Source organism: Lytechinus pictus, chromosome 12 (genome assembly GCF_037042905.1).
Source record: "Lytechinus pictus isolate F3 Inbred chromosome 12, Lp3.0, whole genome shotgun sequence".
Lineage (NCBI taxonomy): Eukaryota > Metazoa > Echinodermata > Echinoidea > Temnopleuroida > Toxopneustidae > Lytechinus > Lytechinus pictus.
The window spans coordinates 28550346-28577788 of record NC_087256.1 but is presented as its reverse complement, the minus strand read 5'-3'; the positions used below and the strand labels follow the sequence as shown (position 1 = coordinate 28577788).

The 27443-nt window shown below is 35.3% G+C and overlaps 1 protein-coding gene across 1 annotated transcript; it reads left to right on the top strand.

Annotated features, from left to right (window-relative positions):
- The first annotated feature begins 1021 nt into the window (after positions 1 to 1021).
- Positions 1022 to 3613, top strand: LOC129273107 (gastrin/cholecystokinin type B receptor-like). Its single transcript, XM_054910155.2, has one exon. The coding sequence runs from the start codon at positions 1121 to 1123 to the stop codon at positions 2504 to 2506; it is 1386 nt and encodes a 461-aa protein (XP_054766130.2). The 5' UTR covers positions 1022 to 1120; the 3' UTR covers positions 2507 to 3613.
- The last annotated feature ends 23830 nt before the right edge of the window (positions 3614 to 27443 follow it).

Sequence of the window (27443 nt, the reverse complement as noted above, 5' to 3'; positions counted from 1 at the left end):
GGAATTGCCATTGTAAAGTCTGTAAAAATTGATATATTTTATAATTCAAACAATAAAAAAAAAAAAAATAGTGAGTGAACGGCATCATCGAATCTCTCATCTGCATGCCACTGATTTGTGCATATCATTGTTTTGTGACAAATGAACGTGGATACGTTCTTCATTTGACTACTTTTTTATATGACTTTTAATAACAAAAGAATAAGTCCTAAAATTATTCATAATAATAATGATAATAATAATAGCTGGATTTATAAAGCACTTTTTGCCAGAGGATACAAAGCGCGCTGCTATCATTACCCCGGCTTTAGCTCGAGCTACCATCACCGGCGCTCAGTGCATGCAAGGAATTAATCCTGCCGGGTACCCATTTACCTCACCTGGGTCGAGTGCAGCACAGTGTGGATAAATTTCTTGCTGAAGGAAAACACGTCATGGCTAGGATTCGAACCCACGACTCTCTGTTTGAAAGGCGAGAGTCAGAACCACTAGACCACGACGCGCCCACGTAATAATGACGTAAACCTACTGCTGTTTCAATGACTTTTCTCTTGTTTATGTCTCGTCATTCACTGATTGTAATGTGTTTTTACCATTTTCTACTATTTCCATTTATTGTATCGTTTCTGGTTTTGTAATTGATTGTTTTTATTTTTCTATATATAGTTCACTATTTATTGTAATGTTTTATAATTCTTCTGTTCTATCTATATTGTATTATGATTGTATATTAACTGTGCTGGGTTCTCTTTCTAAAGTAGTTTTAAACTGAATAGAGTTACCCTGAATTAACAAACAAATAAATAAATAAATAAAAGAAAGAAAGAAATATATGAATACCATATTAGATGAATAAATGAATGAATAAATTAATCAATAATGGAATGAATAATGAATAAATGAATTAATAAATGAATAAATGGATAAATAAATAATCCATGCGTAATTTGTGGACGAAAAGGCAAATTTCTCTTAACTCTATTTATCCATTTGCTCATTCTTTGATTACTTTGCAGATTCTTTTGCTGCGAATTGTGCTTTATAGAGGAAAGTCGTCACTCACTGCAGAAAACGTCAACTTGACTGAAAATTCAACGATAATTCAGAAAAGATAGACATCATGAAGGAGTTTGGGAAACAAAATACGGGACTTGTTGTTTGCCTGATCTTGCTCTCTATGGTTTTCGTGGTCAGTTCATCCCACGATAAAACAACTCGAGCCCCACGAATCAAACCATTCCATTCTGAGGGTTATGGTCCTCCTACAACAACGCTTCTTCCTACGTCACCGAAAGACATAATGGAGACAAATGCAAAGGTTGCCTTTCTACCGTCACAACCGTCTTACGATACCACAGCATCTAATGGTTTTAACCAACCAATTCAAGAATTCCTTACCGATGATACCACCGCATCTAATGGTGTCGACCAAACCATTCAAGAATTTCTAACTGAGATCATTGTCATTGATGTGACCATGCTTGTCACGTCTTCCACTGAATCAGTGACCGAACTGGATATGACTATCTGGGTGTGGTCTTTTTCCTGGTCTTTGTTAACCATCCTTCAGTTAACCATTTCCTTGATCGGTATTCTAGGAAACCTTCTGGTTGTCGTTGTAATGGCAGTACGACGGTCCACATCAAACTCAACAGACATTCTAATTGCCGCTTTAGCCGTCTCGGACTTGTTGACTTCAATCTCCAACATCCCCGTTCCAAGAGCTCTGCAGGTACCTGACAACATCTTTGGAGCGCTGTACTGCAGAATCATCTTCACTAGCATCCTGTCCTGGGTATGTATCATCTCCTCGAGCTACATCCTGGTTGGTGCTTCTTTCGAGCGCCTAGCAGCCGTGGCGTACCCTCTGCGCTATAAGAATGTCTTCTCAATCCGTCGGGCTTATGTCATTATCACAGTATCGTGGCTATTCGCGTGTGTGTCGTGTTGCCCCTACCTACTAGCTCTCATATGGGATTTCAAAGCTGTACATCTGATCTACTGTATACCCACTGATCCTGGTTATTCTTTTCTTAAAAGAGTAATAATCCTGATCAATTTCACCATACGGCTTGTGATTCCGGTTGTTCTAATGATGGTTTCCCAGACAGCCATGGCCATAATACTGCATCAAAAGTCGCGTCGGGCAATGACTCGTAACTCGAGGAAACCCTACCATATTGTTGCCAGGAATCGTGTCATTAAGATGATGTTGGTTGTGGTTATCATCTTTATTCTATGCTGGGCTCCCAACCAGATAGCGCATGTTGTCGTTCCCTTCAGAGGGACGTCTAATGCTTTTTTTGCAACCAATGGCCGTCAGATTCTGACCGTGTTCACCTTTATCAATTCGTCCATTAATCCCTTCATCTACGCAGCTCATTATCCGAATTTTCGTGCTGCGATTAGAGATGTCTTCTCGGGTCGAAATGAGCAGGACGGAACATTGTTTGGCAGTAGAAACAGCCAAGCCTCTCACGCACATACGCACACCACTCATATTTAGATAGATACATGGACGTAGGCAGGGAAAATTCTTAGGGGAGGGGCAAGACGAATAAAACTTTTTGAGGAAACTCGAAGCGAAGCGACTAAGCCTGTCATGGGAGCGCTTTTTGCATTTTATAAAGTGCATATGTGCACACTAATTTTATGCAAAATTTTAGTTTAAAAAATGTAGGCCATCGAAATATCTTGGGTGGCAACTGCCCCTGCCCCCCCCCCTCCGCTGCGTACGCCCATGGAAAGACTTTGGTCGTTATTCATTTGACTATGAAAAGCTGCAAGGCAAATATGTCACTTGTGTCTGTGATAATTATGTTGTAAAAAATGAAGACCTGCATATTTTTGCATTAGAGAGTCTTTATTTAGTGCATCAAAAAGTGAAAAGTAAAGCAACCATGCAGATACACCATTCCAATTCTAATCAATTTTATTAAACTGTTTTTTTCTATTCTCTATTTCATTTTCATTCAAGCGTAATGCAGAGTCAACGAATGAACATTATTACAATAATATTTTCCGTGGTTGCAAGATGGAATGAACACATATCACTATGAATGTCACTCCGAACTTTATAGGGGTATAATACATTATACCCCCTCCCCATCTCCCACTCGCTAGTTATACTATTTCACGCCGTTTTAGTTCCATCGCTGACAGTTTTTACAATAAGTTTGTTAAGGTCTGTGGAATTTGCTACCATTATAATTGCAATCATTATGATTACTGGCATTATAATTCTTTCTCTTGCAGTACCTTTTTTTTTTTAAATCAAGAATGTATAATAGCTGTTTTCGTATAAATAATTAAACCTTGGCTGTATTTTCGTTAACACCCTGATTAGTCTGCATTTCGTTGCATTCTATTCAATAATAACAAGAATAAAAATGTATGAAATAAGGTGTCTCATGAGACATTATATGAATAATGGAGAGTAAATCGCGAGCTGAAAATGTTACCGCACTAATTTGACAAACAGGAAAGATTACCTTTAAAGGATTAAACTGCAGATTGTTCAAAACACCCGTGCAAGATATTTTGTGGATGTACACAATATTACACGGATCACACCCATACTAAGGAATCTACATTTTCAATTCAATGTATTTAACCATATAAAATATAAATACAAAAAAAATCATAGTGTATATACATATTATACAGGCATATGTGATAAGAAGGACAAGTGAATGTGATTTGGGTTTTAACATAAAGGACATGTCCACCCCAACAAAAGGTGAAAGGGGAATCCAGCCTTGGCCATAAAATGTTGTGTCGGGAAGGAGAAAAATAAATTAATCAGAATGGTGAAAGTTTGAAAGAAATCGGACAAACAATAAGAAAGTTATAGCTGCTTTAAAATTGAGATCACTAATACTATGTAGATTTCAAATTGGCAACTGGGTAAGTAAATTATGACAAGGGGCAAGGACAACTTTCCCATAGGCCATGTACTTTATTATCAGGGATTTGTGGTTTTCTCCTAAGTACCCATTCCCCTGGGGCAGTAATCTAAATATAACCCAGGTAGTACATTGTTTTATGTCCTCATGAAAGAAAATTATAATTTAAAATAAAGCTTTTTGGGAAAAACGACATTTTAGCCATAATATGTATTGGAGTACATGGAAGAGTAGTCCTTGCCTTACATCACTGCGACATCCCATATGCGGCCAATTTGAAGTCTCCATGGGTATAGTGATTACTAATATTTACAACTTTTAAAAATTCATAACTTTCTTGATGTTTGTCCAATATTGTTCAAACTTTCACCTATCAACTTGTCTGATTTTTCTTTTCCTTATAAAAACAAGTTTTATTTGGGTTGGATTCCCCTTTAATTTGAATTAAAGAAAAAAAATCCAACAAGCATAACACTGAAAATTTCATCAAAATTGGATGTAAAATAAGGAAGTTATGATATTTTAAAGTTTTGCTTAATTTCACAAAACAAATTAATATCATGCACATCCTGGTCGGTATGCAAATGAGCAGACTGCTGACGTCACAAACTCACTATTTATTTTGTATTTTATTGTATGAAATATTTCTTTCTATCGTCATGTGAAAAAAAAAAAATCCTTCTTGAACATGTGGAATTACCATTATTTTAACAGTTTATGGTCAAGTCAAGTTGGTCCTTATTGCTATATCTGTAAAAATTGAAATTTTGTATCATTCAAACAATAAAAACCAAAAGAAATAGTGAGTGAGAGACTTCATCGAAGTGAAGAATAAGGTGAGCTGCAGAGTAAAAAAGATGAGCAAGAGAGACTGGATGAAAATATACAAGAATATATTAAGGTAAATTGCCAATTCGTCTACTGTCATCCCGTCCACTCACCACATGGTCTACCTTCATTTTGTCTAATGCCATTTGGTCCATCAACATTTCGCCTACCACCCATTTCGTCCATTCACCATTTCGTCCAATAGCCATTTGGTCTAATCATCAGTTCGTCTATAACCATTTCGTCTACAACCATTTCGACTACCACCCATTTAATCTAATTCCATTTAGGCTAATTCAAACTCGTCCATTAATCAGTTCGTCCAATGCTCAATAATTAGTCCAATAACCATGTCTGCTAATATCAGGCGGTCCAATATCCAAATCGTCTACTTATCAACTCGTCCAATTGCCATTTCGTCTAATCATCATTTCGTCCACCACCCATTACGTCCAATAATCAGTTCGTCTAATAACCAAATCGTCTAATAACTATTTCGTCCAATTCCCAAATCGTCCAATATTCATTTAGTCTAATAGCCAATTGGTCCAATAACCATGTTGTCTAACACAAATACGTTGCGTTACCCGAGCAGGGACGGCGAAATGACTTCTTAACTATACCTTCTAAGATAACAAGTGGAACGCCTCTGGCAGTCTCGCCTGCATTACGCAATTTAATATAGCAGCAGTGCTAACTTTGAAAACTACTGTAAAATAATCATTCACAAAAACATCATTCATATAATGACATAATACCACGTTCATTGACCATAAATGACATTTGAACAGAGACTTAAGACTGTCAACTACACCCATGTCCACATTTCATTCACTCTATCCATAAACTTTCAAAGTTATGATGGCACTTCAACAATTACCCCAACATGGCCTAAGTTTATTGACCTTAACTGACCTTTGACTTGGTTTTGTGACCTGAAACTCACAGGGGATGTTCAGTGATGCTTGATTACTCTTATGTCCAAGTTTTATGAACTAGATCCATAAACTTTCAGAGTTAGGATGGTAATTTAACATATACCCCCAACACGGCCAAAGTTCATTGACCTTAAATGACCATTGACCATGATCATGTGACCTGAAACTCGCACGGGATATTTAGTGGTACTTGATTAACCTAATGTCCAAGTTTCATGAACTAAATCCATAAATTTTCAAAGTTATGATGGTAATTCAACAAATACCCCCAACTTGGACAAAGTTCATTGACCCTAAATGACCTTTGACCTTGGTCATGTGACCTGAAACTCAGGCAGGATGTTCACTAATACTTTATTAACCTTATGTCCAAGTTTCATGGACTAGATCCATAAATTTTCTAAGTTATGATAGTAATTCAACAAATACCCCCAACTTGACCAAAGTTCATTGACCCTAAATGACCTTTGACCTTGATCACGTGACCTGAAACTCGAGCAGGATGTTCACTAATACTTGATTAACCTTATGCCCAAGTTTCATGAAGTAGGTCGATATACTTTCTAAGTTATGATGTCATTTCAAAAACTTAACCTTCGGTTAAGATTTTGAAAATAATTTTCCCAACATGGTCTAAGTTCATTGACCCTAAATGACCTTTGACCTTGGTCATGTGACCTGAAACTCAGGCAGGATGTTTAGTAATACTTGATTAACATTATGTCCAAGTTTCATGAACTAGGTCCATATAATTTCTAAGTTATGATGTCATTTCAAAAACTTAACCTTCGGTTAAGATTTTGAAAATAATTTTCCCAACATGGTCTAAGTTCATTGACCCTAAATGACCTTTGACCTTGGTCATGTGACCTGAAACTCAGGCAGGATGTTTAGTAATACTTGATTAACCTTATGTCCAAGTTTCATGAACTAGGTCCATATACTTTCTAAGTTATGATGTCATTTCAAAAACTTAACCTTAGGTTAAGATTTGATGTTGACGCCGCCGCCGCCGCCGCCGCCGTCGGAAAAGCGGCGCCTATAGTCTCGCTCTGCTATGCAGGCGAGACAAAAATGATATAAAAAATCGTGATGACCAGACCTAGGCCTACTATAAGGAATGGAATGATGCGTTACAGCGATCAAGCCACACCCCGCTCTCTCTCTCTCTCTCTCTATCACGTCACGCACACAAAAGGGGGAAATAGAGTGATTAAAAATGATAAAATTAAAATAGGGTCCCTTGATTTGGGATTTACCCTCCGTTCTTCCCCCCCCCCTTTTTTTTTTAACAAGAGCACACCTTAAAAATGATAATCATCATTCATCATCATCATATAACAATGATAATAATAATAAATAATAACAGTCATGATAGTAATGATAGTAATAAATAAGAATGGTAGGCATTATACAATAATAATAATAACAGCTATTGGCGGCACAAAAAAATTAAAAAAAAAAGAGGAGAGAAAAGTGGGAAAGGAGGGGGAGAAAAGGGAATAGGTAAGATGAGGAAGACACGTGAATAAAACGTGAGGGGAAGACCTAGAAAATATAAATTCTTCCATATCAATTTTCGCTAGATCGTGCTTCGCTCTGGCATTGCCTGTTCGATGAGATACATTATCTTGCTTAAGAACATCATTATAATGAAGCTTAAAATATTAGCGCAAAACGAAAGCCAAAATTTTTTGATATTCCCAAGCTGAAAACTGGACATTCTAAGCGTTTTTGTAACCAGGAACAGAATGAGTATAGACTATTTATGATTGTAGACGATATGAATATTGGACAAAATGATGATTGGCCGAGATGGCAATTGGACCTATTGGTGATTAGACCAAATGGCAATTAGATCAAATGTTTGTTAGACGAAATGGTTTTAGACTAAGTGAGAGTGGACCAACTGAAGTTAGACCAAATCATAGACGAAATGAAAGTAGACTAAGTGGTCATTAGACCATTTGATTTTATACCAGTTGGCTATATTGGACTAAGTAGTATGGACTGCTTTGAGAGGCATGGTTGTTTCTAGTGGCTTAAGGACAAGGGGACCGCAACGCGACTATGCCCGAGGCCGAGATCTTTGCCCGAGGGCATGGTCTGGCGGATGCGGTACCCGCGAGCCGAAACTAAAAGAAGCACCGTGTCTCGAATATAAAAGCAATATCTTTTATGAACCGAATTTAACGTTAGATCAAGGGCCTAGTTTAGTAAGGCCTAAAAGTAAAAGCCCTAGGCCCCAGGCTAACGTTAGGCCTAACATTGGGCCCTAACGAGTCTTAGCCCTGGCCCCTGACGTTAGGTATCAAAGTCGAATATCAAACCAGTCCATACCAATTATTAGACTACTAACGTTAGATAGGCAGAGGCGTCGATCATGGGGGGGGGGGGGCAACCGCCCCACCAATGAAAATATTGGGGGGGGGGCAAACATCGTTTTGCCCCCCCAATAATTCCGCATGTGCAAAAAATAAAATAAGATTGTAATGTTACACAGAAATCAGCAAGCGAGATTGAAATACACAACTCGTTCTTCATCTAAAATCGTGCTCAAAATGTCCGGTTTTCAGATAAGAATGTAACAAAATTTCAGCTCGCGCTTCGCGCTCGCATCATTTATGTAGCAAAAACCCATACTTTTTATGATTGAATAGGTGAATAGAATGTCCCGTTTTCAGTTCTATACCTCAAAAGAACTCCCACTTCGATTTGCAATAATCTTTTGTTGGATATATTTCTTGTTCTTTATTTAAAACGTCAATTAAACTCTTTTTTTTTTAAGATCAAAATATCAAAATTTTCAGCTCGCATCTATTATTTTTTTAAAATGTAATTTGTTGGTGAGATGTGTGTGTGTGTGTGTATATATATATATATATATATATATATACATAGGCATATGTGTGTGAGGGTGTGTGTGTTTGAGTCTGTTTGTTTTGTGTGATCGAGCGCCTTTGGAAAGTTGATTCATGATTTTGCCCCCCCCCCAATCTGAAAAATGGATCGACGCCCCTGTAGATAGGCCTATTGTTATGGCAAGTTCCCCCAAGTCTGCGCAGTCCCCCTTGTCTGCGCACACGCGTATCTGCGCGATTCTAGTAAAAGAAGATACGCAACGAGCGCGAACTCTACACATATATTTTCTTTCATTTTTTGAATGAGAAATTTGGACACTTACCAATAATGATATAAGGAACATTAATAGTAACTGAAAGATTTTGTGAAATAAGAAGAAATTCATGTTAAATCTTAACTCAAATTGTTAGGTGCGCAGACTTGGGGCACACCATTATATGTTAGGAACCAAATTAGGGTCTGAACTACTAAGTTACGTTAACAAAACAGTCTTAAATCTCCAATTTAGAGTCTATCTAATGTTAGATCTCGGCTACGTCAGATCTAAGTCTAAGATTAAACAGAACATTAGGCCTAGGTCTAGTTAGATCTAACGTAGATCTTGAGTCTACTCCGAAGGCTATAGCTAATGTTAGATCTCACGACAGCATTAAGGTACCTAACGTTGTCGTTTGTCAAATACCGTGTTTACACTTAATCGGAAATTGGTTCTGAACCAAATGCCGATGCAGAATCGGCATTTGGATTGCGTTTACACGTTGTTACCGATGCAAAAACCTGAAATGATACGCATACCTACAATATACGTCATAATAAAGACAACGCTGGATCAGTGCGCTTACAATTACGTCACAATGGTAAAGTAATTGAAATGCGCACAAATTGCCGGTGCAGAATCGGCTTTCTGTTTACACGTAGTAAAAAAGCCGATTCTGCATCGGCTCGCGGTTCAGAATCTACTACTTTGGTGGTGCAAATTGCCGGTTCTGAACCGCGAGCCGATTCAAGTTGCTCGCGTTTACACGCTATGAAAAAGCCGATGCTGAATCGGCTCGCGGTTCAGAACCGCGAGCCGATCCAAATGCCGATTACAGGGGCCGCGGAACGGTTTTCAAAGTGGGGGGGCTGACCATGCTAAAAATCACAATCATATGGTCATTTTTACGTTTTTGTACACGGTTTTGGAAAAAGTGGGGGGGCTGAAGCCCCCCCCCCAGCCCCCCCCCCGGTTCCGCGGCCCCTGGATTAAGTGTAAACACGGTAATAGAGTAGTCTAGAATCTAAGTCTGCGCAGTCCCCCTTGTCTGCGCATACGCGTATCTGCGCGATTTTAGTAAAAGAAGATACGCAACGAACACAAACTTTTCACATCTAATGCATAGACAGATATTAATTACAAAATCCGATCGGACTCACAATGGTGGAAAAATAATGAATTTAGGGCATTTCATGTGACGGCCTCAAAATACAGCCTTTCTCATCAAAATCCCCGAATCGTGTGCAAAGTGAAAGCGTGCGCAGACATGGGGTATCATTTTTTTCAATCTGAAAATAACTGCCCATGGTTTTTTCAAGTAAATCCTATATTCTTTCATTTTTTAATGAGAAATTTGGTACACTTACTCTTAATAATGTAAAGAACATTATGAATTGAAAGATTTTGTGAAAGAAATTCATGTTAAATCTTCACTCAATTTGTTAGGTGCGCAGACTTGGGGCCCACCATCATAAGTCTAACGTACGTTACTTATAAATCTAACTTTAGAAAGTGCAGTGATGGTCTTATCTTTTCACCCGACTCACCTTTTGCGAGCATGCATTTGAACGAACAACTGCAACAAGCCTTGATGATTGATACATCCGTTATGTCCTTAATAAGTTAGTGTTCTTTTCAAAAATGCCATATATTTTAACAAGAATTAACAAGCAAAATTCAAAGATCGGCATAGTTCCATCGATATGTCATATCCGTTGCGCGCACTTGCGCAATAAGCGCGTAAATGCGCGAATTGTCTAAAACTTTCGATCAAATCGCGCGAATATTTATGGTATCCGCAATCACCGCAGAAAGCAACATTTTGCATGCAATCAAATAGGGATCTCTGCCAAATTTTGCTATGCCCGTCGTTAAGGGGCGGGTCAGGGGACAACGGGCAGAAATCTTGTTAACTATGCCCGTTGCCCTTGGTTACCACCTTAGTTTGTTGTTTGGCAGGCATGGTCGTTTACATGACCTCAGTTTTGACCAATCAGAGGAACGGATCATTCGAGTTAAAGAGATGTTTATGAATGGTATTATATCCCTTACTTAAGATTGTTGTATTGAGAGTGTACACAAGGAGAAAAAGAATAGTTTTACTACGAAAAACGTTTGCCATGAAATAGTTCATTTTCCTTGCTGACGTCACGCATAGTCCATTTTTTCCCTAGGGAAAAAGTGAACTATACGTTTTTTGACCCCGCCCCCTACTCGATTCGCGAGCTGTGCGGCGCGATGCGAGCAGAGCGCTGCTCAGCCCTACGGTACTCTCTACTGCATGTCACGGGAAACTTTCGGCGAGCTGCACTAACCAGGTGCGCTCGCTGAACAGACGATCAATACGGCAAGGCTTATTGTTTTCTCAACTTCTCAACGATTGTTCCATCATCGACTTATTAAAAATCGTTTTGCTCTAAAAGTCGGGTATCAACGAAGAATATCGTATGAAGAATATATATGAGTGGAAGGGATATAAAACAAATATACAATGACCCATTCTCGGAACTGGCTAAAACTATTTGCACTCAGGAACATCACATAGTACTATTCTCCCTCGGGCCGATGGCCCTCGGGAGAATAGTACTATGTGATGTTCCTTCGATGCGAATAGTTTTAGCCAGATCCTCGAGTGTCATTGTATATTTGTATAATAGACGTAATGAAAATGGACAAAGTGGCTATTGGACCAATTGGCAACAAAATGCAATTAGACCAATTAGCTATTAGACCATATGACAATAGACGAAATGGTTATTAGACCAACTGGCTATTGGACAAAAATGGTAATTGGACGAAATGGTAATTGGACGACGTGAATAGTGGATCAACTAATGATATATCATCAGTTGATCCACTATCCACTATAAGAAGAAATGGCATTAGACCATATGATGAGTGGACAAAATGGCAGTAGACGAAATGGCAATAAACCTTTATTAAAAGTGCCTAAATGTAACATTGATCAATTTTTTACAAAGGCAAGTCAAAATGAACACTTTTTTTACACGGGCTAGCTTAATACCCTTTACTACGCACATGTCAATAATTAAGATATTGTTTCAATCACAGGGAGGCTATAATAGCTTCTCACATCAAAGTCACAAAATGGCATAAGAAAGACCAATGAAAATGAGATAGGATTAAACAAATTTCCCAGTTTATTACACAATCATGACATTAACTGACATTTTTAAGTGATTGACTCAATCACAAAAAAACTACTGGAAGTTATCATCAAAATTCCGGGGATATCCCGGTAAGCATGGTAAGAGGGAGATTATCTGAACACGGTGTGTATACTTGTATAATACTTTTGTTATCCAAATGTTGAAATGAAACTAAACGAAATGAAATCTTGCTTTTACAGTGAAGATTGTAAACATATTATTGTAAATTATCATGCTTATACGGTGAAGATTGTAAACATATTGTAAATTATCATGGTTATACGATGAAGATTGGAAACATATATATTATTGTAAATTATCATGCTTATACGATGAAGACTGTAAACTTAATGTAAATTATCATGGTTATACAATGGAGATTGTAAATATATTGTAAATTATCATGTTTATACAATGAAGATTGTAAATATATCGTAAAATTTCGTGGTTATACGGTGAAGACTGTAAACTTAATGTAAATTATCATGGTTATACAATGGAGATTGTAAATATATTGTAAAATATCGTGGTTATACGGTGAAGACTATAAACTTAATGTAAATTATCATGGTTATACAATGAAGATTGTAAACTTATTGTAAATTATCATGCTTATACGGTGAAGATCGTAAACATATTGTAAATTATCATGGTTATACGATGAAGATTGTAAACATATTGTAAATTATCATGGTTATACAATGAAGATTGTAAATATATTGTAAAATATCGTGGTTATACGGTGAAGACTGTAAACATATTGTAAATTATCATGGTTATACAATGAAGATTGTAAACTTATTGTAAGTTATCATGGTTATACAGAGAGGATTGTAAACATATTGTAAATTATCATGGTTATACGATGAAGATTGTAAACATATTGTAAATTATCATGGTTATACGGTGAAGACTGTAAACTTAATGTAAATTATCATGGTTATACAATGAAGATTGTAAACTTATTGTAAGTTATCATGGTTATACAGAGAGGATTGTAAACATATTGTAAATTATCATGCTTATACGGTGAAGATTGTAAACATATTGTAAATTATCATGGTTATACGGTGAAGACTGTAAACTTAATGTAAATTATCATGGTTATACAATGAAGATTGTAAACTTATTGTAAGTTATCATGGTTATACAGAGAGGATTGTAAACATATTGTAAATTATCATGCTTATACGGTGAAGATTGTAAACATATTGTAAATTATCATGGTTATACGTTGAAGATTGGAAACATATTATTGTAAATTATCATGGTTATACAATGAAAATTGTAAATATATTGTAAATTATCATGGTTATACGGTGAAGATTGTACACATATTATTATAAATTATCATGCTTATACGGTGAAGATTGTAAACATATTGTAAATTATCATGGTTATACGTTGAAGATTGGAAACATATTATTGTAAATTATCATGGTTATACGGTGAAGATTGTACACATATTATTGTAAATTATCATGCTTATACGGTGAAGATTGTAAACATATTGTAAATTATCATGGTTATACGTTGAAGATTGGAAACATATTATTGTAAATTATCATGGTTATACAATGAAGATTGTAAATATATTGTAAAATATCGTGGTTATACGGTGAAGACTGTAAACTTAATGTAAATTATCATGGTTATACGATGAAGATTGTAAACATATTGTAAATTATCATGGTTATACAGAGAGGATTGTAAACATATTGTAAATTATCATGGTTATACGATGAAGATTGTAAACATATTGTAAATTATCATGGTTATACGGTGAAGACTGTAAACTTAATGTAAATTATCATGGTTATACAATGAAGATTGTAAAGATATTGTAAGTTATCATGGTTATACAGAGAGGATTGTAAACATATTGTAAATTATCATGCTTATACGGTGAAGATTGTAAACATATTGTAAATTATCATGGTTATACGTTGAAGATTGGAAACATATTATTGTAAATTATCATGGTTATACAATGAAAATTGTAAATATATTGTAAATTATCATGGTTATACGGTGAAGATTGTACACATATTATTGTAAATTATCATGCTTATACGGTGAAGATTGTAAACATATTGTAAATTATCATGGTTATACGTTGAAGATTGGAAACATATTATTGTAAATTATCATGGTTATACGGTGAAGATTGTACACATATTATTGTAAATTATCATGCTTATACGGTGAAGATTGTAAACATATTGTTAATTATCATGGTTATACGTTGAAGATTGGAAACATATTATTGTAAATTACCATGGTTATACAATGAAGATTGTAAATATATTGTAAAATATCGTGGTTATACGGTGAAGACTGTAAACTTAATGTAAATTATCATGGTTATACAGAGAGGATTGTAAACATATTATAAATTATCATGGTTATACGATGAAGATTGTAAACTTATTGTAAGTTATCATGGTTATACAGAGAGGATTGTAAACATATTGTAAATTACCATGCTTATACGGTGAAGATTGTAAACATATTGTAAATTATCGTGGTTATACGATGAAGATTGTAAACTTATTGTAAGTTATCATGGTTATACGGTGAAGACTGTAAATTTAATGTAAATTATCATGGTTATACAATATAGATTGTAAACTTATTGTAAGTTATCATGGTTATACAGAGAGGATTGTAAACATATTGTAAAATATCATGGTTATACGGTGAAGACTGTAAACATATTGTAAATTATTGTGGTTATACAATGAAGATTGCAAACTTATTGTAAGTTATCATGGTTATACAGAGAGGATTGTAAACATATTGTAAATTACCATGCTTATACGGTGAAGATTGTAAACATATTGTAAATTATCATGGTTATACGATGAAGATTGTAAACATATTGTAAAATATCATGGTTATACGGTGAAGACTGTAAACTTATTGTAAGTTATCATGGTTATGCTATAGATTGTAAACTTATTGTAAATTATCATGGTTATACGGTGCAGATTGTAAACATATTGTAAGTTATTATGGTTGTACAATGAAGATTGGAAACATATTGTAAGTTATCATGGTGATTCAGTAAATATTACAAACATATAACAAACTGTGGTTGTACAATGAAAACTGTAAACATATTGTAAATTATCCTGGTGATACAGTAAAGACTGTAAACACATTGTAAGCTATCGTGGTTATACAGTAAAGACTGTACATTCAGATGTGAATTTTTAATTAATCTGTACGATTTTTTTTTACAACATTTTACAACAAATGCATGTACTATCAGTATCAATTTATTATTTAATTTAATTTATATCGTGATATAAGTGTATTTAAGATGTAGAATTTGTGTAAATTCAGTTGTTCTTTGTTTGATATTGATTGTATTTTTTATGTAAATGATTGTAAAGGGTAATGCAATTCGGCTTTTCAGCCGCTATAGACACCCTTGTTGAATTAAACCGTTTAAAAAAAAAAAATAATAATAATTGTAGTTTCCGCTAATACCTCAGAGGCTTGGAATCCACTCAAATTTTATATCTATACTTAGATTCGTATGTAATTATGATTTCTGTGACAAATGGTATTTCTTTTCGTTCTGATAGTGCTATGAGGGAGCTAAATGATTGTAAGCAATAGCATGAATATAGGGAGGGTATAGAGAAAATACCACATCCGCCTAATTTTAAAGTAAAAAAGTGAAAATTTATATATAACAAATATAGTAATTTTTAGTCATCTTGGAATGCAATCCAAATACTCTTGCCATGTCGCTCCCCATTACCTGAACAATAAAATCTTGGACCCGACCGGTTCCTACGTATGGCTTGTATATACATGGTATAGGTCTATACACTGCATCACGAACTTTAATATAGTTATAATGAATTATTTTAATCGTGTTATTCCTGGATCTTTTTATCGTTTTAACTTTTAGAATGATAAGAAACGCATCAAATATGGCCGATACTGACATGGCTGACGTAAATGGGGGGGGGGGGGGGGGTGGGGGGTGGGTGTAAATTAATGGGTGTGTGGGAGGGACGTATATCCTAGTACCTTCAGGGAGGATAGGGACGGTCACTACAATTGTATATTACTTGAACTTTAATAATGATCAAAATACGTTTAAAGGGGGGAAGATCTCCCTGAAGAAAAGTTTGTTGTAAAAATACCAAATCAAATAGTAAAAAGAGTATTGATGAAGGATTGAGAAAATCCATCCAGGATTAAGGAAGTTTTTGATTTGGTTTTTCATATACGAGCAGCTGCCCATAATGAGATGTATTTCTTAAAACAATTTTTATGTAATTTAATACTATAGAAAGGACATCATATCTTGTGTAAGCGTGATAATCTAATGCGTCAAATGCGATATTTTTATACGCCTGTCCTAGACGGGATGTCACGCTCGATGTCCGTCCGTCTGTCTGTCCGTCCGTCCATTAACTTTTCCTTGTAAACGCGATAACTTCAGTTTAACTTGAGCTAGGCTCATATAATTTGAGGTGTATGATACTAGCATGGATTCCAGGAAGCCTATTGATTTTTAGGTCAAAAAGTCAAAGGTCAAGTCCACAGTGACATGTTATCATCTTATCCTTCTGCAGTTCTTGTAAACGCGATGAATTCAGTTTAACTTAGCTATGCTCATATAATTTAAGGTGCATGATACTAGCATGGATCCCTGGAAGCTTATTGATTGTGATGTTAAAAATGTCAAAGGTCAAGTCGCCACCTTCCACTTTTCTTAATTGCTTGATCAATAACTCCATTTTCCGCGTTACAGGCGGGCATATTATGTGCTCGCTCCAGTGACACTCTTTATTCGCATCAAAGGAGTGTACTTCTTTCTCCGTTATGTTTTCTCAGGTTTGAAAGAACTTCCCATTAATACATATAATTTATGATATATAATGTCGTGTATGGAATCTTGAGTTGTAATTTAGTCGGGAAGCTTAAACTTAAAGAAATTTGTGACTCTTGAGAAAGTTGTATGCAGTTCAAAACCACACGGTATTTATTAATCAGTAATCAGCACCGAGAGCGGTGTTGGCTCAGTCGGTAACGCGTCTGCCCGTCGAACCAAAGATCGTGGGTTCGAGTCCACCCCGGGCGGATGACTAAAGCCAGTGCGTTGTGTGTAAACGTCTCTCCCATGTTTCATAGATGCAGGCTATGTTACAATGGAAAACACTCCGTTCCTCGGATAGGACGTTATATCGAGGCCCCGTGTAGAGGAGAGTCACCACCTTTGCACGTTAAGAACCCACTGCACTATTCGTATAAGAGTAGGGGGAAACCCCGGTGTAGTGGTCCACCTGCATTCCTCCCAATCAGTTATATCGGGAGGAGAGACCTGCGGGTCATAGTGTTTCAGTTCGCTTTTCGCCTCCCAGGTACGAAATCCTTTGTTTGTGGGTCAAATTTTTTTCTGGTACGAAATCCTTTATTTGTGGTTTAAGACTTTTTTTTTGCTTGTCAAATTTTTGGGCGGACGAATTTGCCCCCCCCCCCCTGTGGAAAATCCTAGGTACGCCACTGCACTGAGGGTTGGTCTTTTATGGTCAGCCATTGACAAATCATGGGGAAATGGAATCAATACAAAATATGTAAAAGGCCAACTGACTTGCATAATATAATCCGTCCGTCATGAGAGCCCATCGGACTAATGCGACCAAGTTCGGACAGCCAGGGGCGGAAATCTCTCCCAAAAGGTAGGGGGGACAAGCGGCTGGAAAATTTGACAAGCAAAAAAAAAAAAAGAAGGTTATCATCCCAAAAGTAAAGTCATCTCGTCCTAAAATACATGTTTTATTTCGATTCTGAATGATGTATTTCTTACCATCATAAAAAACACAAATAGTAGGGGGGACATTTGATATTGTGTCCCCCCTACTATTTTGAGTAGGGGGGACACGTCCCCCTGTCCGAACTCATGATCGTATTTACTTCGGGTCGTCGCAGTTCTATTTTCCAACAATCCCGATTGCTTTGATTGCTTAAAGGTCAAGTCCACCCCAGGAAAATGCTGTCTTGAATATATAGAGAAAAAATCAAACTAGCATAGTGCTGAAAATTTCATCAAAATCGGATGTAAAATAAGAAAGTTATGACATTTTCAGTTATATTCATCTTAAATATGACTTTTCTATTAAGATATTCCTCTTAAATATGACTTTTCTATTAAGCGGAATAAACCTATCATTTTCGAAATCACATTAAATAAAATGCAAAATAAAATCCACATAATACATATAATATGAATCGCTACGCATTTAAAACGTGTCCAGGGATATTAAAGGTCACTCATAAATGTAAGTAATGCAACATATAATGTGGAATATATCATGTTTTGAATACAAACAAGTTGGGCATTATTATTTTATGTAGGTCTGTTTTTGGCCGAAGGTTATGTTGAGGATGTGCAGATTAAGAATCTGACAAAGGCTACTTTGGCAACCTTGGGCAACGACATTTTCTTACGTTAGAAACCACACCATCCTTTTTCACATAGGTCAAGCTTAATTATGGATTTTCTACTGTACAAAATAAATATATCATGTTTGGTATCAAATTAAACGTTATGGAAAATGAAATGTTCATTTTAAAGTTAGGAATTTTTTTTTATATTCAGATCAGAAAAAGGGACATTTTAAGGACTGATTTTAGGAATTCATGAATATCAGACATCTCACCAATCCACTATTGCGAACGTGAGCACGGACAGGAAATGTTTTATATGAAGACCTTAGAACTGCAATACATTCATTTAACCGCGCAAAGCGCGGAAGCAAAATGTTTATTCATAAATTTAGAACGAGAGTGAGGTAGTTTCGTTAAGGTACTAAGTCTTTTGAGAGAAAAAAAACCCCATAAAGCCAGAAAGCTATCTTTCTTCCGACCGCCCCCATTCACATTGGCTTCCACAACTGCGGTGGGGAAAATAATTTCGCCCGCGGGGGGGGTACTCGCGTTTATATCGCATACGGGGATGTGCCACTCCAGTGGATCGTTTTTTCTACTGCATAATCCTTGTAGATATGGGTCCGTTTCTGGAAAAAAAAATACATACAAGAATCCCTCGGAAAAGGCCCGGAAATGTCTATGTTAGTCCCACCCATAGAGCAAACTAGTAATACATCTCTATGGTCCCACCACAGTTCTGGAAACCAATATGAATATTCATGACTTGCGTCTTCGGAATAAGAGTACGCATGCGCGTGGACTTAAATCAGCAAAAAAAATATTGTATAATTCAAACAATAAAAAACAAAAGAAATAGTGAGTGAGGGACATCATCGACAGTCTCATTTGCATGTAACTGAGTTGTGTATATCACTGTTTTGTGAAAAATAAGCGAAACTTTAGAATGTTATAAAATCTAACTAGCATAACGCCGAAAATTCCATCAAAATCAGATGTAAAATAAGAAAGTTATAACATTCTAAAGTTTCGCTTATTTTTCACAAAACAGTGAAATGCACAACTAGGTGAGTCAGTCGATGATGTCCATCACTCACTATTTCTTTTGTTTTTTATTGTTTGAATTATACAATATTTCATTTTTTATAGATTTGACAATAAGGACCAACTTAACTGAACCATATAGTACTTAACAATGCTAATTCCAAATGTTCAGGGAGGAATTTATCGTTGTAGCATTTGACAATGAGGAGAAAAATAGAATATTTCATATTTCATATAATAAAATACAAAAGAAAAAGTGAGTGGATGACGTCATAGTCTCCTCATTTGCATACCAGCCAGGATGTGCATATAACTGTTTTGCGAAAATTAGCAAAACTCTAAAATGTCATAACTTTCTTATTTTACATCCGATTTTGATGAAATTTTTAGTGTTATATGCTTGTTGGATTTTTCTCTTTTTATTCAAATCTACTTTTTGGGGTTGTGGACTTGTCCTTTAACTAAAATAAATAACCTTTGTAAAGTTCCACGTTACAAAGTAAAAACACGCAGTTTACTTCTGGTTGGTTAGTCTACTAACTATATTGCTCTCCTATATTAGACCTCCCAGACATGCCGGCGTCTATTACATCACACAAGTGGCGTACCTGGCATATTTCGTCAGGGGGGGGGGGGGGCAAGCGACAAGGATGAGCAAGGTGGGGGTGGGTAGGCATGGACGTATAGTGCACAATCTTTTCATGGGGGGCTGATAATCATTGCCAAAATATCAACTTCACAGTTTTTAATTTTTGAGCGAGCGAAGCGAGCGAACTTTTTTTCCAATTATAATTTAGCAATTTTTACATGATGTGAAACGTGCAGAAAATTATACATTCGGTCATAAAATTACCAATACACGAGGATATTTGGGAACCTCGCAGTCCTCGTTGCCCTGCATTTTGCAGCCCACCCCCCCATACAATGTTTGGTTGTGTAGGTCTTGAAGTGTTTTTTTTTTACAAAAATTTTGACAAGCCCCACTCCAAAAAAGTCTCCACTTTCACTGGCACGCGAATGTCTAACAATTTAAACTAAAATAATATAACAATAATAATTGCGAGCGCGAAGCGCGAGCTGAATTTTTTTGAAAATTTAGACCTAAAACGATACATTTTGTGCACTTGATTATTAATAGGATGCATGGGTATCTTCCTCAAGAAATTGTCCGAGCGCGAAGCGCGAGCTAAAAATTTTGATATTCCTAACTGGACACTAGACATTCTAAGCAGTTTTACAGGGTGGGTATCTAAACAGTCACAGTCGTGTGGGTGCGAAGCGCGAGCTAAAACTTTTGATATTCCGACTTGAGAACTGGATATTCTAAGCACATTTAGTAACCATGAACAAATTCAATTCAATTTCAATTCAATTCAATTTATTAATAATTCATAAAATGCAAAGCAGATATATACAATAAAATGTGTATGGGTATCACAACAAAAGCCTATGGCTTGCTAAACAGTGATCCCCTTACATACAAAATATACATTATGACATGGTAAATCAAGAACATAAAAGAACAATCAAATCTACAATAGGTCAATTACAACCAGACTACAAACAACAGACAAAAAAAAAAAAAAAAAAAAAAAAAAAAAAAAAACAGAAAAATGTTTTGTGTAGGTTTTGTAGAATCAATATGCAGATAAAATAATTTTTCTATATTTAGATTTAAAAGCATATTGTGAATGTATATTTTTTATTTCAGATGTAAGAGCATTCCATAATTTAGTACATTTAAAGATGATGGAGTTACGCTGAGTGAGATATATACGACAATGTGGCAAGATAGCGTTATTCTTATTACGTGTATTAAATGGGTGCTTAAATTTACTGTTAGAAAATAAATCATCTAAAATAGGAGGTAGTGAGCCGTTAAAATGAGAAAACATAAAGATTGCCAATTTCAGGTTAATCAAATCAGAGAGCTTTAATGTATTTAAGTCTTTGAAAAGAGAAGTAGTATGAGCAAGGTAGTGCGAGTTTGTGCACAGCCGAATTGCTTTCTTTTGCAAAACGAATAACCGATTAATGTTTTTTGAAGTAGTACCTGACCAAATTATTCCACAGTAATTTAAGTACGGCAAGATGAAGGCATTATATAACATGAATAAGGTTTTTAAAGGTATGAAATGACGAATTTTGCGCATAATACCTATGTACATACTTATTTTCCCATGAATATTATTAACATGCTCTGTCCAATTTAGTCTTTCGTCGATTGTAACACCTAAAAAGTTTATGCTGTGAACATTTTCTATTTCAGTATTATCTATTTTAACTGTGAGATTAGGGGCAGAATGTTTTTTGAATGAACGGAATATTATGTACTTGGTTTTATTTATATTAATCATCAATTTATTTGCTTTAAGCCAATTTGCAACGGACAGAAGTTCACTATTGGCTAATTCAATCAATTTTGATTCATTTTTATGTGACAATATGATATTAGTATCATCTGCATACAGTACAAATTTTAATATTTTAGAGGAATAGATAATATCGTTAACATAAGTTAAAAACAACAAAGGACCTAGTATACTTCCTTGTGGGACACCGCATGTTATTGGCAAAATATTAGATTTAGTATTATTTAAAAAAGTAAACTGTTTGCGATCAGAAAGGTAGTTTTGAAACCAGTTATATGCTACACCTCTGACGCCGTAATGCCTAAGCTTATAGAGTAGTATATTGTGGTCGAGTGAGTCAAAGGCTTTGCTGAGGTCAACAAAGATAGCCATGGGAATTTCTTTTGTGTCGAGAGAATGTATTATATGTTGTATAGTATACACTAATGCCTTTTCTGTAGAGTAGGACTGGCGGAAACCAAATTGTTCATGTATTAGAATGTTATTGTGCATTAAGTGGTTGTAAAGTCTTTTATAAACGACGCGCTCAAGGATCTTTGAGAATGTAGGCAATAGGGATATTGGGCGGTAATTATCGACGAGGTGCTTATTGTCTTTTTTATATACAGGGATAATTTTTGCTGTTTTAAAATCATCGGGTACAGTACCTGTTGAAATTGAAAGATTGAAAATTAAAGTTAAAGGATGAGCTATACCATGAATTATTTTCTTTGTAAGTTTAGCATTTATATCATCATGACCACATGACACTGTATTCTTCATATCATGAACGATATTTATAATTTCAGATTCACTTGTAGGAAGTAGAAAAAGTGAATTGAAAGACTTGTTATTAAGGTATTCATGAAAACTTTTACTTGATTTGTTTATCTTTTTTGAAATAGTTGGTCCGATACTTGAAAAATAAGAATTAAACATGTTAGCCATTTCACCTTCATCATCAATACGTCTGTTATGACTATCAAGATATTGGGGTAGTTTCGAAGTAGTTTTACTTCCCATAATTTCTTTAATAATTTCCCAAGTCTTGGTTATATTCTTTACATTGTTTGTCAGTATTCGTGAGTAAAATTCTTTTTTGCTAGAACGTATGATGTTGTTCAGTATATTTCTATATTTCTTGTACCTCGCTTCATTATATACAGAAGATCTGCGTAAGAAATTACTAAAAAGTTTTTGTTTTTTTGCAATGCATTTCAAAATACCTTTTGTGATCCAAGGTTTCTTTGGGATATATTTATTTTGTCTTGCAGATAATTTAGATTTTTTGGAATGTTTTTTGTACAAGAGTGTAAAAGTTTCGATAAAATTTGAATATGCAATATTAGGGTCAATCGCCTTTTCAACCCTTGACCAATCCACTTTATACAGGTCATATAAAAGATCTGAATAATTAACTTCTGTAGACGCATAGTGATCTCTATTTTTTGTAGTATTAATAAGATTAAATGCTTTAGTGAAATGAAAAATAGGTAGATGATCTGAAACATCAGAAAAAAGTATACCAGGCACTATATCTTTATCTAATACATTTGTGAATATGTTATCAATACAAGTAAAAGAACAATGTGCTAAGCGTGTAGGTTTAGTTATTAAAGGTCTAAAACCTTGTGCATACATAATACTTAAAAAATCACCAGTTGAAGAATGAGATGAATATTTCAGTATGTCAAAATTAAATTGGTTTCTAACTGAATAATTAATTGAAGCGAGCGCGAAAAGCGAGCTGAAAATTTGAAATATTCCCCCCTGAAAAGTGGAAATTCTAAGCTCTTTTTTTTAAACTATGAACAAGATGGTAGTTAAAAACAATAAATTGGTGTGAGCGCGAAGCGCGAGCTGAAAATTTTTGATATTTCGACCTGGAAACCGGACATTCTAAGCACTTCATTTAAGTATGAACAGGATAGATGTACATAAACAGTTATATGTAAGCACGAATCGCGAGCTGAAATTTTTGATATCCCGGCCTAAGAACTGGATATTATAAGCACTTTTTGTATCCGTGAACAAATAGGTTTCTAATCAATTTAGTCCAGGATAGGCCCCATAGACAAGGGGTCGAACCTTGTTTTTTTAGATATACAATGTTTTTTGATGATTTTTGTCAATTCGAGGGTGCTGATTCCGAATCTGAATGATGCCACTCTTGTAACCTTGAGCATTTTCCGCAAATTGGCAAAATCCAATATGGCCGCCTAAATATGCAAATTACCCATGAAAATCATAAAATTGCCAACACATTAGCTATAAAATGCATGTAGTTGTTGTGCAGAAGTGAAATACCAATTGGAAAAGCGATATTTGACAAAATATTTATTTTATTGATATTCAAAATGGCCGCCATAACCCCTGTATACTTTTATTATGTAGAATATGAATGGGGGAAATATTTTTTCAAACAAGAGCACTATTATTGCATGTGATTGTGACCTGCGAGTGGACTACTGTCTGAAAACATGACTATTAACAAAACTATGTCATTTGTATACTATCTAATGTGATAAATGCTGTATTATGATATTCAAAATGGCTGTCATAGACCCCTTATACTGTGTACAATATATAAAAGGGGACAAATAATTTTCACAACCTTTGAATTTGTTTGACTTTAAAATGCCAATAACTGCGAAATATTGGTGTAACACTGTCTGACAACAAGGATTTCTAACGAAACATATCATTTCCCTTGCAATTTCGGTAATTACGCTGCATGTTGACATTCAAAATGGCTGCCATAGGCCCTATCTGTATTGTGAACAAAGCGAATGAAGAAACTAATTTTCACAAGAGTAAAAACAATAAAATGAATGTAATTGTAATCTATACGCGTGAAATATTGTCTAAACACATGATTTCTGGCGAAACATATCATTTCATTTTTCATGCATGAGATAAATGCTGTATTGTAAAATTCAAAATGGCCCCTATGGGCCCTTACAGTATTATCTACAATGTAAATGGGGACAAATACTTTTGAAAGAATTGGGATTTGCCTGACTATGAAATCCATATAATTCTGTTGTATAAGGAAAATATTGTTTGAAAACGTGATTTTTTTAATGAAATATAACATTTCCTCTCCCATAGGTGATAAATACTGTATTTTGACTTTCAAAACGGCCGCACAAGCCCCTACAAATTCTGTAACATGTGTATAGGGAAACTAATCATCACCAGAATGAGAACCAAAAACGCACGTAACTATGTAATGTATAGGTAAAATTTGGTCTTGAACATGATTTCTGACTAAATACATCACATAATGGTTGAGAAGGTAATAAAGGCCTTACTTTGAAATTCAAAATTGCTGCCATAGCCCAAAGTAGTATGTACATTGTAACTGGGGACAGATAATTTTGACAACATTTTTACTATGAAAATGGCTTAATTTTGATGTAAGTGTTAAGTATTGTCTAAACCCAATGATTTCTAACGAAATATATCATAGCTTGTGTCATAAAGGTGATGAATGCAGCCTTTTAAAAATGAAAAATGGCCGCCATAGTCCCTTATCTTAATATGTAAAATATGAATGGGGAAAGATAATTTCCACAAAGAAACATATTGCAGCCATTTTGAAATTTAAATATAGCATTTATCACCTAAATAACATAAGAAATTATCTATTTGGTTACAAAATCACATTTTCAGACGATATTTCACTCATACATGCAACACCATTTAGTCAAGCAAAGCCAAATTCTGTTAAAATTATATGTTCCCATTCACAAAGTACATAATAGGCCTACCGTTAGGGCCTGTAGCGGCCATTTTGACTTTCAAAATACATTATTTATCACCTACCTGGCAAAATGAATGATATATCTTGTTATGAATTATGTTTTCAGACAATATTTTACTCTTAAATCACAATTATATGCATGTTATGGTGCTGACTCATGTGAAAATTGGTTTCCCAGATCGATTGTACATAATACAGTCAATGTCTTTTGGCGGCCATTTTGAAAGTCAAAATACAATATTTAACACAAATATGAAACCCGAATAATATATCTCGTTGCAAATTATATTTGAAGACAGTATTCCACTAATTTACCACAAAAAAAATACGTTTTAGTGCTCACCTTGTGATTGTTTTTGTCCTCTCTCACATCGTAGATCATAATTTTAGGGCCTTTGGCGGTCATATTAAATATCAAAATACAGGGTTTATCACATACATGGCATGTTAAATAATAAATTTCGTTAACAATAATGTTTTAGTCAGTATTCCACTCGTTTATCTCAACAAAATGCATTTTAGTGCTCACTCTTGTGATTTTTTTGTGTCACCATTCACATTGTACATAATAGTGTTAGGGCATTTGAAGGCGATTTTGAATATCAAAATACAGGATTTATCACATAACTGACATAACAAATGATATATATCGTTAGCAATCATGTTTACAGACATTGCTTCACTCATAGATCATCATTACTTGCATTTCACTGCTCAATTTTGTAAAAATTAATTTTCCCCATTCATATTGTACAGGGGTCTATGATGGCGGCCATTTTGATATCAAGAAAATAAATATTTTGACAAAAATCATTTTTTTCAGATATTATTTCACTCCGGCAGCACAATTGCATTTACTTTCAAGCCAATGTGTGGACAATTTTATGATTTTCATGGGTAATTTGAATATTTTGGCGGCCATATTGGATTTTGCCAATTTGCAGAAAATGCTCAAGGTTACACGAGTGGCATCATTCAGATTCGGAATCAGCACCCTCGAATTGACAAGAAACCATAAAAAAACATTGTATATATAAAAAAACAAGGTTCGACCCCTTCTATCCTGGACTAATTGACGCGAGCGCGAAGTGCGAGCTGAAAATTTTTGATATTCAACCTGAAAACTAGACTTTTATCTTGGGTATCCAACTAAGAAATTGATGCGAGCGCGTAGCGCGATCACAATTTTTATTGTTATTACCTTAAAGTTGTTCTCTACATTTTTCCTGTCCCAGGTCAGCCCAGTCCGTCCTCACTATCAGTACAGAGAGCTCTAAAAGTCGCATTGCGTAAAAATCAAAATCAAAAGTGTACAGTTTAATTGGCATTTACCGACAAAGATGGTGGTACTAAAAAACACCGAATCAGTTGGAACAGCCCCGTGTGCCCGACAGTTTATCATATTTTCCGATAGTCTGCAGTCCAGTTTTTGTTTTCCCTTTCTCTTAAACTCTTTCTTCTTTTTCCCCTTCCCCCTTTTTTCTCTATTTTCTTTTTCCTCTTTTCTTTTTTCTTTCCCTTTTTCGCTTTTTTTTGCTTGTGACTCATCAGGGGTGGGGGGGGGGGGGGCAGTCTGCCCCCTGCCCCCCCCCCCCCTTAGGTACGCTAATGCCCCCAGGCATGCAGCCGAGTCAGGAAAGACTTGAATCCCTTCTCTGTTCTGAGATTAGCCTTGATTTCCCCCTGATTTGTCAATGGTTGGTCGCTTTAAGTGCATATAGGTATCGGGGGTCAGCCACTCATCCTTGGTGCTAAGATTCACTCTTTCAATTTCCATCTCGCCTATAATCTGTATTCTGAATATTGCAATCTTCGTCTCGCCTGAATCAGTATTAAAGTTAATTGGAAAACGCGTGTCATCCTATCACCAATAATTGTAAAGTTTGATGTGTTACAATAATTTGCTACA

Bases quoted from the DNA above. Each gene is read 5' to 3' on its own strand.
- LOC129273107 (XM_054910155.2), top strand. From the start codon at position 1,121: ATGAAGGAGTTTGGGAAACAAAATACGGGACTTGTTGTTTGCCTGATC.